The 14,601-nt window shown below is 44.1% G+C and overlaps 1 protein-coding gene across 9 annotated transcripts in view; it reads left to right on the top strand.

Annotated features, from left to right (window-relative positions):
• The window catches only part of LOC137422004 (aryl hydrocarbon receptor nuclear translocator 2), a 195,215-nt gene that overhangs the window by 15,531 nt on the left and 165,083 nt on the right, over window positions 1-14,601 (top strand). For 7 of the 9 annotated variants that reach the window (XR_013622627.1, XM_068108658.2, XM_068108660.2 and 4 more), the window contains exons 4-5: window positions 12,127-12,340; window positions 13,772-13,985. Coding sequence is in view for 8 of the 9 variants with exons in the window: in XM_068108658.2 (XP_067964759.1) it covers window positions 12,127-12,340; window positions 13,772-13,985 (428 nt within the window). In the remaining variant the exon portion in view is untranslated. The remainder of the gene's footprint in view (window positions 1-12,126; window positions 12,341-13,771; window positions 13,986-14,601) is intronic. The other 2 variants (XM_068108659.2, XM_078773003.1) reach the window with 1 other exon arrangement.

Genomic DNA, 14,601 nt, shown 5'->3' on the forward strand with positions numbered 1-14,601 from the left:
CAAACATCGCACAGCTGAAAGAATTCTGCATGGACTAGTGCGCAAAAATTTCTCCTAGTCGATGTCAGAGACTGGTAGACAGTTATAAGAAACGCCTACTTGAGGTTGTTTCTGCCAAGGGGCAATATCACCTATTAGGGGCAAGGGTGTACTTACTTTTTCCACATGCGAAATTTGCATTTATGTTTATTTAAATTATACAATGGACTACAAAATGTAAATGTTTCATGATATTTGTTATATTATATCACCTTTATCTATCAATATTGTTGAAATGAAGATTAAATAGCTGTATGTTGAAGTATGTTGAAAAAGTCAAAACTATACATGGGGTGTACTTACTTTTTCACGTGACTGTATGTTCTACACTCGAAGCTGAGGTCATGCCTCAAAGTTCTCTCTCCCTCCTCCGACTTCTATCTCCTCTCTCTCTCCTTTTCTGTAATTTATCTTCCCCTTCTTTTCATGCTTCCATGAAGCCTCTAGTGACCCCCACCCATCCATGCCTCTAGTGACCTATGCTTCCGCCCCTCCTTCTCGTCAAGCTCCCAATCTTGCCACTCATGCATCCATTCACCCCTCTTCAGGTTTTTCCACCTCCCCAACCCATCCATACCTCTAGCTACCTCTCCTTTCATGCTTCCACCTCCCCCACCCATCCATGCCTCTAGTGACCTATCCTTTCATGCTTCCATCTCCCCCTTCTCGTCAAGCTCCCATTTTTGCCACTCATGCATCCACTCACCCCTCTTCAGGTTTTTTCACCTCCCCCACCCATCCATGCCTCTAGCTACGTCTCCTTTCATGCTTCCACGTCCCCCTTCTCCTCAAGCTCCCATTCCTGCCGTTCATGCATCCACTCACCCCTCTTCAGGTTTTTGCACCTCCTCACCCATCCGTGCCTCTATCTACTTTTCCTTTCATGCTTCCACCTCCCCCACCCACGCATGCCTCTAGCTCCATTTCCTTTCATGCTTCCACATCCCCCTTCTCCTCAAGCTCCCATTCCAGCCGCTCAGGCTTCCACTCTCCCCTTTTCAGGTTTTTCCACCTCCTCTCACCCCTTCCTTCAGTCTTCTACATCCCTCCTTGCTCAGGCGTCCACCTCTCCCCTGCTCCCAGTTGATGCTCCAGAAAATAAAATTCCTGCAAGCATCCAACAAACCTACATATAGCCTAATTATACGGTGCAAGCACACATCCTTGAACAATCTCATGCCTCTCCTTACTCTTCATATTGTTTCACTTTGTGAATGCTTCATATTATTGTGAAGGGTAGATTCTTTGACGATTTAATGAAGACCGGTTGCATCCAACATGTCGAGGATGGTCATAGCTTTATCTTGTATATCGTTTTCAGAGGCATTGAAGTCAGTAGAAATTCTATCGGTTTCATCGTCAACACGGATGTTAAAATTCCCAATCAACGTTGGTTGCTTTTTAACAACTGACGCAGATTCTAACAAGATCGGCACTCGGTAGAGCGCATACCTACACCAGGCTGAAAAGTTTGTTTTGTATCCCACTGATAGGCTGGATCTGGATCTGGATCTTCACCAAAATCAAAGCAATTGGTCATTGTCATACAGTACACCAAACCTATCCATCAAGTTTCATCCGAATTCGTCCATAACTTTTTGAAATATCATGCAATATAACGTTTTTAGTCCTATCTCTCTCAATGGTGAAGAATAACTTAAGAAAAACTAAAAAGGCTCTCGGTAGAGCACGTACCTCCAGGCCAGGCTGAACAGTTTACGTCTTGTATCCCAATGATAAGCCGGATCTGGATCTGGACATGAACGAAAATCAAATCGTCTTATTCTTGTCATCTAACCAACTCATCCACCAAGTTTTGTCATAATCCGTCCACAACTTTTTGAGATATAATGCTATATATCCTTTTTGTTCCCATCTCTTAATGGAATCGCTTAAAATTCTTGTGTCTGCATCTGGATCTTCACTGAAATAGACACAATTTGTCCTTGTCACACACCCAAACTGTCCACCAAATTCTGTCCGAATCCGTCCATAACTTTTTCAGATACCTTGCTCATAGACAGACAAACAGGCAGCCAAACAGACAGGGGTGAAAATATAACCTCCATTCACCTTTTGGTATCACAGGTAACGAGAGAGTTCATAGAACACCTTACCCTACGCATTAATGAGAAAAAGGACAGGGGAGGGGTCTATTAAACTCTTGTCTTCATTTCCGAGCACAATCTATATTTCGTACGAGCCGTCACTTTGTCTGAATCTCCACAGTCCCGAACGCTGAGATTGTGAGCGGCAAATTTGATTGGTGGTTTTCTTACATGTACATACCTTTGTTACTCTCGCCAGAGAAGAGGGTATTGCATTTGAGTTTTTGAGTTAAATTATAATTGTGACATCATATGTCATGTGGTATGGCCGCCATCTTGGGAAAATTGAAAAACTTTGCACCTCTATATCTCCGAAAGTGCTGAATATAAAAAATTAAGACATGGCTCAGTGTAAAGAACTCTCCATGGGGAATAAAATATGTTAATGATGATGTCATAGGTGCCTCTATTATGACATCATAATTTGACAAGTACAAAACTTCATCCGATCAAGATGAAATTTCTTGAGCGTCATCTAGGGATAAATTGGTGGAGAAAAAAACGACTACATTATTGGTCACGTGGTTCGGCCGCCATATTTGTTTGAACAAAATAGCCTTTAAAAAAACACTGAAAACATGTCCTGGCGAGGGTCCGCAATCTCTGGTTGCTCTTTCTTGTTTAACCGTGTAATAAACTTGATCATGACCTTTGGTATGGGAATAGAGCCTGTGATTGATGCTGTGAAGAGGAACAGGTTGAGATGGTTTGGTCATGTGTTGAGGAAGGATGAAAGTGACTGGTTGAGAAGAATGATGGAAATGAATGTAGAAGGAAGTAGAGGACGGGGAAGACCGAGAAAGATTTGGCTAAAGATGGTGGAAGAAGAAATGCAGGCAAGGGGGTTAACAAGGAGAGATGCAGAAAATAGGGCAAAATGGAGAAGATTGTCATGGGGACCGCAAGGCTAACTCCCGCTCTAGCAGGGAAAATGGCCTTAAAATGCATGTTGTTGTTGTTGTTGTTTGTATGACCTTTGGTATGGCCTTCATATGTTGTCCAAGTATTGCTAACCGGAAGGTTTTTGAAATTGCCAAGAAGGTGGTTTGTGTTCTACAGTGTTAAAGTATTAAATTCGAATGAAATAAAATAAAGGTTTTAAAGGCTGTAGAAAAAAAAAAAATTTTTCGGAACTTCATCGCCTTTGACGAATGATGCGGATACGACGAACGGCGCAGGCACGACGAACGGCGCAGGCACGACGAACGGCGCAGGCACGACGAACGGCGCAGGCACGACGAACGGCGCAGGCACGACGAACGGCGCAGACACGACGAACGGCGCAGACACGATGAACGACGCAGACATGACGAACAACGCAGATACTGCCGTCACACAAATATTACTATCCACTGTAACTTAGACGTCGTCTCCCCATCCTCAAGGGGATAGGGGGCCAAATTTTTTTTTGTGCTCATGACCTGCCCATGGGTGCTCTGAGAACATGTGCAACACTTTGAGGAAAATTGGCGAAGCAAACATTTTGAACTTTAATTCAGAGGCCATTCATAGTAAAATCGAACATTAATGCTGAAAACACCAATTTATATTACTGCCTTTGAAACTAAAACTGCAAGTCGTAATAAGAGAATGAACAGAATGGAAAAAATTGCTAAACATCAAATTACAAAACAACCACGACTTATTAGAAGTCAAACATAACAACGCAAGTCAGCACTTTCCTCGAGTTATTTTTTTTTTAGTTTTTTTTCTCTTGTAAACAAGATCGAGGCTCGTGTAAGAGCTAACATTCATCACAAAAAAAAAACGGACACACAAAACATACAATAAAGGGAGCGGGAGACAAGATGGGGAGAGAGAGGGAAGCACGCTAGTACAACAGCAGAGAACAGGGACATTGGATGATCTGTGGGAGGGAGAGGGCTGGGAGGTGGCATGGGAATGGGGGGTGGGGGGGGGGGGTGGGAGAGGTATACAACACATGGACACTGCAATTTTTGAATTTGTGAATTGGATTCAGTTCCATTTCCAGTTTGAATTTTGTTTGATTCTAGGAGTTTGAAAAAGTTTTAAGGAGTGAATCCTAGTTTTAACACCACCTTGATGAATGTCTTGCTTTGAGTTGTTTGATGTCAAGGCACAGTCGCTGAATATTCTGCCCAGCAGATTTTCATTCAAAATTTCAGCTTTCCAACCTGGCTATCATCAACGGGTCCACCCTCCTGTCTGATCTGGCGATGTAAAACTTTCCTGGGAACATACCTTCTTCTTCGACTGCTCCTCTCAGCTCTTCTGATAATATTCTGGTGTAATGTTCTCATTTCATTGGCCATGATCCATGAGATGATGTCGCCCTGTCAAATAGCAATTCAACAATGAGAACTAGCCTGGTCTATGATCTATCAGCTCTCTCCAAAGACTATTCTTCTATTTCCTCAACTACAGATATTGACGGTCGGCGGTTTGAACCCCGGCCTAGTCATTCCAAACGCTTATAAAAATGGCGTGTGCTGCTTCCTTGCTTGACACTCACCATTTAAAGGATAGAGCATGGAAAACCCCCCGTAAGTAGGCACCCATTGGGAGGAGGAAATTCCTACTTGATTGCCCTGCTGAATGCAGAACAAAAAGTGATGTCATAGAGATGACATCGCCAGTACTCGGAGTGCTCGGTGTGATGTCACTTCCCTCAAGTTCACTGGCTGTGTTTGTATGGATGTCAATTTCGGGTTGTCTCATGTATCTGTCTGCATGTGTGTGTGATTTGTGTCGTAGCTCCTTCACAATCCTTAGAGCCTGAAAAAAACACCTCAAAAGTCCTTGCACCAGAACCTCTTCTCCCTTGTACCAAATTAATTCTCTCCTGTCTCTGTCCCACATCTTGTCTATGGTATACAGAAGCTTACCATGAGTCATTACCTAGAAAGTAACTTGCTTTCTTATTCTGGAAGGCCACTCCTTCAATTGAGAACCTGCAGACACTTTGAAAGGGTCCATGAGCATCTCCATGAGCCATGATCTTGGGAAGAAAACCCATATGATATAAATATCTTCTCTTCATAAAACAAGAATCTAGTGCCTATGATCAGACTTGTAAGTCTTCTCTCTATCTTCCAAATCCTTGTGGCAAATTGTAAAAGCAGGAACATGCTCTTCTTGAGTCCCTTTGCTTATGAACACAGATCTTGATACCATGCGACAGAACACCTGAACAGTCTTTGCTGAAATGCTATAGGTTCCCCAATCCCACTCTCTCTGTCCCAAATCTCCCTCCCCTTACACCTTGCATTCTAGAGCAAGTGAGTGGAGAAGTATCTGGACAGTCTTGACATATCAACATCAACTTGTCTCAATTGCCTTAGTTAACTTGCACACTCACCTCTGAGTTGTCTATCGGGCTTGAATCTCGGCCCAGCTATAAACTGTTATCCTTGTTGTTTTGCATGCAGGACGGGGCATCAACTTTGTGCCATCTCTCTTATGAATGTTAGACTGGGTGTCCCATCTGCCAGCATTAATTGGTAGACATTAAAGATCCCATCATGTCTGTTGCGAAGAGTAGGTGAGCTGTCGTCGGCACCCTGGCCTAATTCCAAATTCTTGTTCTAACCTATAGGGGACATTGTCCAGTAGTGCAGTGTACATGAGTAGTCCAGCAGCAGCCCCGGAAAATGATGTCAACCGCAGCCATGTGCTACATACAAATTAGGAAGAAGAAGAAGAAGAAGCAGAAACAAAAGGATGCTCAAATCCTCAAGAAGTCAGAATTATCACGAGAGATTTCCTGAGTGATGCTGTTTGACAACCAGCCATAGTCACGAAGCTTCCTGCCATTGACATCCTGGAGTCTCTCCTTGATCGGCTTGTTGATTTTATTCATCCTGATAAGTAATATGTAACTCTTGGTGGCATCTTATTTCCTTCCTAACTTTGAACGCTGATGTCCTGCGAAGTAGTATTCTGTGGTCTGTCTCATTCCTGGTTTATATTAATGACTTTTCATCCTCTTGCTATATTTATTTTCAGCTCTGTGCCAGAAAATCTCTCTTGCCATTGACAGACAGACTACAGCCTTGTACATTGTTTTGGAGAAAATCAGAAACTGATAAATCACTTGGAATATGTCATATGGTGCCTCCAAGTATGGCATACTCCCTCTGTCTTTGTGAAAAGACTGCCTGGATAAACATCCAATATGCTTCTGTATTCAATCTCTGGCAGAGGTACACCTTTAGGTACAGAGGTAGAGGTTTTTTTTAAAATGTTTTTAAATATATATATATACATAATCGAGGCTCATGAAAGAGCTAACATTTATCACACAAATAAATCAAACAGACAAACAAAATATATAAAAAGAGGGAGCGGTAGACAAGATGGGGAGAGAAGGGGAAGCACACAAACACAACATTTGAGAGCAGGGACATCGAGAGATGTGTGGGAGGGAGAGGGCTTGGGGGGACGAGGCGTGGGAAGGAGGTGGGGGGGGGGGGGGGGTGGGAGAAGTATAAAACACAAGGACACCAAGGACTTCCAGGAAAGAAGTCGGTATTTCAAAAAAGTGCATCTGGGGTGAAATTAGTGGGGGTAGAAAAGATCAAGGTTTTGGATGGGGGAAGATAAGAGATGGTGGTGAACAGCTGTTTTAAAGACCTGGAGGGAGGATTGGGATTGAAGAGAGTGAGGGAGTTTGTTCCAGAGGTGGGAGAAAAGAGGAATGAAGGAGTGAAGGTGAGCAGAGAGTCTTGATTTTGGCAGTTTAACCATAAGAGGGTTGCAGGCAGACCTTGTGCGACCTGCAGGAATATTTGGGGGACAGAGCCCAGAGAGAGATGGGGGGGGGGGGCAAGGCTGGAGAGGAGTCGGTAGAAGACGGAAAGACCACCAACCTGCCTGCGGTGAGTGAGTGAAAGGCCCTTGGAGTTAGCTTCATCGTGGGAGATTCCAATGATTCTGAACGCTTTGGTTTCAACAGCGTGAAGACGAGCTAGGTGTGAGGCAGGAGCACCAGCCCAGAGGGGAGACCAGTATTCCATTGAGCTGCAGATGAAAGCCTTGTATGTGGTGAGGAGCTCAGGTGTGCCAAGGAAGGACTTCGCACGACAGAGGATGCCCAGTCGGCGACTGGCTTTGGAGGCCAGATTTGAAATGTGGTTTTCCCAGGAAAGATCATGGCAGATAGTGAGACCCAAAAGCTTGAGTGACGGAACTTCTTGGAGACGATTATTCAGAAAGTGGATGGGAGGGTTGTCCAGTCGGTCTTTTCGGAGAGACATCGTAAGAGTGTGAGACGTGGAGGTGGAGGTCTTTGGAGCTGCATGGGCAAACAACCTTGTATGATTTTTCTTTGACTGATATATCTCAGTGGACTTCACCACCAGGGCCTTGGATTTGCCTGTGGAATTAAGAATTATCCATAAGTAATGCACAGTACTAGGTTGGCATCCTGTCTTTTTTTTTTTTTTTTTTTTTTTTTTTTTGTATACAAGATCGAGGCTCGTGAAAGAGCTAACATTAATCACACAAAAAGACAAACCGACACACAAAACACAAAAAACAAGGGGAGCGGCAGACAAGATGGGGAGAGAGGGGGAAGGACACAAAAGAGAGGGGGAAGAGGGGGGAAGGACACAAACAACATTTGAGAGCAGGGACATCGGGAGGACTTGGGGGGAGGTGGGAGAGGAATAAAACATATGAACACTGCAAGGACTCTGGGGTGAATTACCGGGGGTAGAAAAGATCAAGGTTTTCGATGGGGGAAGATAAGAGATGGTGGTGAACAGCTGTTTTAAAGACCTGGAGGGAGGAGTGGGATTGAAGGGAGTGGGGGAGTTTGTTCCAGAGGCGGGAGAAAAGGGGAATGAAAGAGTGAAGGTGAGCAGAGAGCCCAGACTTTGGCAGTTTAACCATAAGAGGGTTGCAGGCAGATCTTGTGCGACCTGAAGGAATATTGGGGGGACAGAGCACAGAGAGGGCTGGGGGAGCAAGGCCGGAGAGGAGTCGGTAGAAGACAGAAAGACCACCAACCTGCCTGCGGTGAGTGAGTGAAAGGCCCTCGGTGTTGACTACATCGCAGGAGATTCCAATGATTCTGAAAGCTTTGGCCTCAACAGCGTGAAGCCGAGCAAGGTGTGAGGCAGGAGCACCAGCCCAGAGGGGGGAACAGTATTCCATTGAGCTGCAGATGAAAGCCTTGTATGTGGTGAGGAGCTCAGGTGTGCCAAGGAAGGACTTCGCACGACGGAGGATGCCCAGTCGGCGACTGGCTTTGGAGGCCTGCTTGGAAATGTGGTTTTCCCAAGAAAGATCATGGCAGATAGTGAGACCCAAAAGCTTGAGCGACAGAACTTCTTGGAGAGGATTGTTGAGAAAGTAGATGGGAGGGTTGTCCAGTCGGTCCTTTCGGAGAGACATTGTAAGAGTGTGAGATTTGTCAGGATTGAAAGACATGTTCCACTTGTTTGACCAGTCTGTGATTTTGTCCAGGTCTGCAGAGAGTGAGGAGGCTGCAGACTGCCGATCTGAGGGATGAGGAATGGAGCGACAGAGAGTAGAGTCGTCAGCAAAGAGATAGAGAGGATTTTCAAGAGAGTCAGAGAGATCATTGATGAAGACCAGAAAAAGCACAGGGCCCAGAACACTACCTTGGGGACCTCCAGCCTGAACAGGAAGAGGAGATGAGAGAAACCCATTCAGGGCCACACGTTGACTACGACCAGAGAGGAAGTCCGCCAGCCATGCGTGGAGATTTCCATGGATACCAAAGGAGGAGAGTTTGGTGAGCAGAGCAGGGTGCCAGACCGTATCGAAGGCACGTGAAATGTCAAGGGAGACAGCTCTAATTTCCTGTTTGGCCTTGAGGACCTCCATCCATTGTTGAGAAAGCAGAAGCAGCATGTCCAGAGTAGAGTGACCAGGTCTGAAACCAAATTGATGATCAGAGATCAAGCCATTGGAGAAGAGGAAAGATTTAATATCTGAAGCACTGATGGATTCCATGACTTTGCTGATAATTGGGAGAAGGCTGATTGGTCTGTAGTTGCTGGGATCTGTTTTTGCACCTTTTTTGTGCAAAGCGGTGATGTTGGCTGATTTCCAAGCAGATGGCAGATGGCAGATGACCTTGAGCAAAAGAGAGGGTGAAGAGAACAGAAAGAGGGAGTGAAAGAGCAGAAGAACATGATTTTCGGACCCGTGGGCTGATGCCGTCAGGACCAGTTGCAGAATCAGAGTCGAGGGTTGACAGAAACTTTTCCACCTTGTCAGGAGGAAAGGACACAGAGTCCAGGAGCAGCTGGGTACGACTGGGTACGGTGGGTACAGAGAGGGATGGGTTTGGGACACAAGATTTAGAGGCAAACACAGAGTTGAGGCATTCAGCTTTTTCACGTGCGGAGTCAGCCGTTAAGCCGTTTGAGGTGAGGGAGGGGATGGAGGGGGAACAAACACCAGAAACAGATTTGACCAGACGCCACCAGGATTTGGAAGAGGGAGACAGATAAGAGAGTTCGGTCTTGAGAATGGTGAGATATTGTTTCCTGGCTCTCCTGAGGGTGGACACACACTTGTTTCGGGCTTTGTGAAAGGAAATGAGATTTCCTTCCGTTGGATTTGCTTTCCAGGAGACGAAAGCAAGTTGTTTCAGGGCAACAGCCTCACCACAAGATTCCATGTACCATGGACGGGACGAAGGGTATGACAACTGAAGACGAGATGGTATAAATCTGTGCATGAGGGAGAGCAATTTACTTTGAAAGAATTCCCAGGATGAGTTGATGTCAGAGGCGGTAGAGATGGGAGACCAGTCCAGATGATTGATGGCTGCTTGAAGACCGTGCCAGTCTTCTGTTATAAACTTGAAGGCTGTGTCCGTGTCCTTGTTTGTTTGTCTGTTTGTGAACAGGATACTCTCCAAAAGTTGCGGACGGATTTGAATGAAATTTGGTGGAGAGGTTGGCTCTGTGACGAGGACAAAATTGTTAGATTTTGGTGAAGATCCGGATCTGGATGCAACTACTGGAATTTTACAAGTGATTATTCACCATTGAGTTATCACTGCTTTTGATTAATATTAACGTAATTAATTAACTTTTTTGATTTAATCATTAATTTGATTAATTAATTAAGTTGATTAATTAATTAATCATTTGATTCATTAATCATTAATTTGATTAATTGATTAACTGCATTGCGCCAATTTGATTAATACAGTTCAAAAAACTTTTCTTACTGACGGGTTTTAACCTCTATATGTAGGGCGCCCCTTTATATGAACTTTTCGAGCGCATTACTTCGTTCCTCCTAAGAACACATGGGTAGTCTAGCATGCACACAAGATTTTTTTTCTTCTGATTATTACATTCCCTTTTTATCAAGTGAATAAATACCTGTGATGTGAAGCATTCAAAAGGAACATGGTTGTATCAAAATGCTTTTTATTTTATTTTCTTGTTTTCGCAAATCGTACTAAAATACGCAATTTCGTGTCTGTCTGTCTGACGTCACCGCGATACATTCGGTCATGACTTATCCAATCTCAACCAAACTTAACAGAAGGACTAAGGGTCACACAATGAAGATAATTAATTTGCTCCCCTTCCCAAAGGGGTTTTCCCTGCGAATGGGGTTGTGTGTTGAGGTGTATATCTGTGTTGAGATAGCTTCATGGTGGCGTTTTTCCAAGGCCGCTTCTAATAACACTAAATATAACAGCACAATGTTAATGTTATTACGAAACAATATTAATACTAATAATATCCCGTCTCCCCAAGGGTGCTTCCTCCTTGGACAAATGCCATGTTAACGTTTATAAATAGCTTATCGTGCCGTTTTCGTGGGAGCAACGGCCCCTTTTACAGAAAAAATATTATAAACCACAAACACTGAAACACGTTATGGTATGATTACCTTTTGAAACAGTCGCTCCTGCGATTTAATACGAAGCTGAAATGAAGGAAACCCAGGGTGTGTTCATTTACCAAGCAGTTAGCTTGCGCTTGCCAAGCCAGCTGTTCCTTATCAAAGGTTTTGAATAGAGTGCTTGTTCGAATGCTTAAGCCGCTTGGTGAGCACTCTACAAGAAACTTGGTAAAAGAACACTTCCCTCCTTCCCCCAACCCCCCCGCCCCCTCTCCAATGTTCTTAAGGGCCGAGACTAGATCTACTGTAATCTATATATCCCAGAGAGGAATGACCCCTCCTGCCGCCCCCATAGGGAATGAGTGTACTCGTACAAATAAATGTAAGAACTTTAGTTTCTTTTTGTCAGGATGCATTCAATTTGCCCTGATGTTAGATTTCTGATTTGTAAACAATACATTATTTAGCTTTTTCAAAATTGGTTGCATGTTTACTTTTTTAATACAAGAGTTGAGGCCAGATTTGCAACAACAAAAGTATACCTTTCGCTCTTTCACGAGCCTCGATCTTGTATACAAAAAAAATAAAAAATAAATAAATACCTGTCTTCTGATATCATCCTGGCAGTATCCTTACATGTTTTTTCCCCCCTGAAGGCATCACATGGACGGACAAATAATTCCAGGGACAGCATTGGATACCTTACCCTGGGACTTAATTACACCTGGCAGTTATTGCCAATAATGAACTTTTTAAAAGCAGTGTTTAGGTTACGTTCATCTTGTCAAACTCGAGCGCCCATTAACTCACTCATGCTACCATGTCATGCTCTTCGAATCTTGTGCAGAGTTTATTTTATACCAAATGCTGCCGCCAATTTTATTCAAGTTGATGGAGTTGCTGGAACTTTTATTTTTGTGTGCATGTGCAGATTTTTCTTCGGAAAATCGTCCACCCATAGAGTAAAAAGTAACTTTAATCAAACTGCCATAACTAAGGATTTGCGTTAGATATGCTGTCATTATTACCACATGATTTACCATTCACAGAAACAGTGTAATTATATATTGCCCTCGTTATGCCATCCTTTTCCAGTATACCTGACCTCCCCCTCCCCTATCCCCCTCTCCCATCAATCTCTATAACTGGGGGTCAGGGAGAACCACAGTGAGATCGAGCGGCGTCGCCGGAACAAGATGACGGCCTATATTACGGAGCTGTGCGACATGGTACCAACGTGCAGTGCCCTTGCGCGCAAGCCAGACAAGCTGACCATCTTGCGCATGGCTGTATCACACATGAAATCGTTGCGTGGTACAGGGAACACGCCGACTGAGGGTGCCTACAAGCCATCTTTTCTCACAGACCAGGTTTGGACTAATAGCCGGCTGAGGGAGTTGGGTAGACGTGGAATGCGGTCAGTAGAGTTATAGCCTTTGTATGCAGTAAACTCCTGTTGCACTGAATAGACACATGTTCTGCAGACAGTTTGTTGGCATGTTGAATTTATCTCGGTATGCTAAATACTTTACAGAAAAAAAACAGCCGATGAGAGGGCTGTGGCACTAAGCCAAAGCACGGCGGTCCACACTGTAGTTTCAAGGACACAATACGCACAACAAAGCAACAACAACAAAAAAAAAATCAAAGTTATTGTGGTCAAGGTGACAAATTAAAAAAATTACAGTAAATAACAAACAAAAAACTACTGTTCACCACCATCTCAGATCGTCCTCATTCCAAAACCATGATATTTTGTACCCTCTTTCTCCCTTCGGTAACCCATGCCAAGCCCTCATCCTTCCAAATTTCTCGTTTTCCCTTCTGAGAGTTTCCTTCTGTATCCATCTTGTTTACCCCATGCATCTCTCTTGACCCTCATTCCTCCACACACCATTGTTTGTCCTAGTCTTCCTCTATCTTGGCCTTCAACCCCGCTGTTGGTGTTTCTCCCCTCTTTCTCGATTGTTCATGTTGTCCTTTTACGTCCTGATCCATTCATTGTACTATAAGAGGTTTCTCACCTGATATAATAGGTGGTGTTGCTTGGAAACGCATGACTTACCCAAATGCAAGTTCGGGTTTTCAAGGTTGACATTCAACTTTTAACCCCGTATGTATTTTGTGTATGTCACAAGGCAATAATCGGTGAAATAGGAATTACACGACATAAAAAAACCGTTTTACGACCATTTTTCCTTTTTTAAGGGGTTGGTTGAATTGGTGAATTCCTCCATATAGATTTATCCAGTCAGTTTTGTGCAAATCCAAATATTCCATATCATGACAGTTTAAATCCACGTCAAATAGGAATTATATGTATCAGTCCAATAGGATAGCCTGGTGTTGGCTTAGCGGTTAGGGTGCCGGCTTGGGATCCTAGGATCCTGGGTTCGAATCCCGGTCGATCGCTGAATTAATACCAGGGGGGTTGACTCAGCCTGTCATCCTTCCGAGGTCGGCAAATTGAGTACCAGCTTGCTGGGATGAATGATCCCGGTGTGTACCCCGGCTTAGAATAGGTACACCGTATCCCTGCGCATTGTAAGAGGTGACTAAGGGTTGGCGTCAGGAAGGGCATCCAGCCATAAAAACATTGCCTCAAACAGGGAACCATGATTGTCATGGGGCCCGCAAGGCTAACCCCTACTCAAGCGGGGAAAATGGCCTTGAAACGATCATTCATTCATTCATTCAGTCCAATAGGATAATTAAAAATAATTATTTTAATATTACTCTGTACGTATTCTGTAAATGTTCACGGTTTGATTTTAACTTTGTTATTTTTTATTTTATTTTAGGAGCTCAAGCACCTCATCCTGGAAGCAGCTGATGGATTTTTGTTTGTTGTCACATGTGAATTGGGAAATGTCATCTTTGTGTCGGATTCTGTAACGCCAGTTTTGAACCAGCCACAGTCAGGGTGGTTTGGGGGAACTTTGTATGATCAAACACATCCAGATGATGTGGAGAAGCTTCGTGATCAATTGTCTACTGCTGAGAATGCGATGACAGGTACTGCTACTTGTGTCATATCCACACTGCAAAATGTGGGGTTTACCTGCCATACCAATTATTAATAAAATAACTTTGGGCAGCTTTTTTTTTGTTTCCCAACTAAGAATTCTTAATGAAGCGAACAAGGCGTACCACTCCATTTGAGCTCTCAAGGGAACATAACATACGTACGAGGGGCAGTCAATAAGTAACCTTAAAATATTTTTCACAACTTGTTTGTTGCATGTACCTCTTGGACCTCTTCGTCGGATCGGAAAGTGGTTCCACCAAGCGCCTCTTTAAGTGGCCCAAAGATGTGGTAATCCGAAGGGGCAAGGTCTGGTGAGTAGGGTGGATGAGGAAGACACTCAAAATGCAGGTCCTCGATTGTTGCAGCTGTAGCACAGGCAGTATGGGGCCGAGCATTGTCATGCTGCAGCAACACACTGGTAGTGAGCAGTCCACGACGTTTTTATCTGTTTGCTGGTGTCAGATGATTTTAAGGAAGTCGCAGTATGATGCACTGGTGACTGTGGTCCCTCTGCGCATGTAATGCTCTACAAGTGGGCCTCAGCTATCCCAGAAGAGCGTCAGCATCACTTTTCCAGCGGACGGCTGTGTGCAGAATTTTTTG

This window comes from Myxine glutinosa, chromosome 2, assembly GCF_964187855.1.
Source record: "Myxine glutinosa chromosome 2, kmMyxGlut1.1, whole genome shotgun sequence".
NCBI classification, from domain to species: Eukaryota; Metazoa; Chordata; class Myxini; order Myxiniformes; family Myxinidae; genus Myxine; species Myxine glutinosa.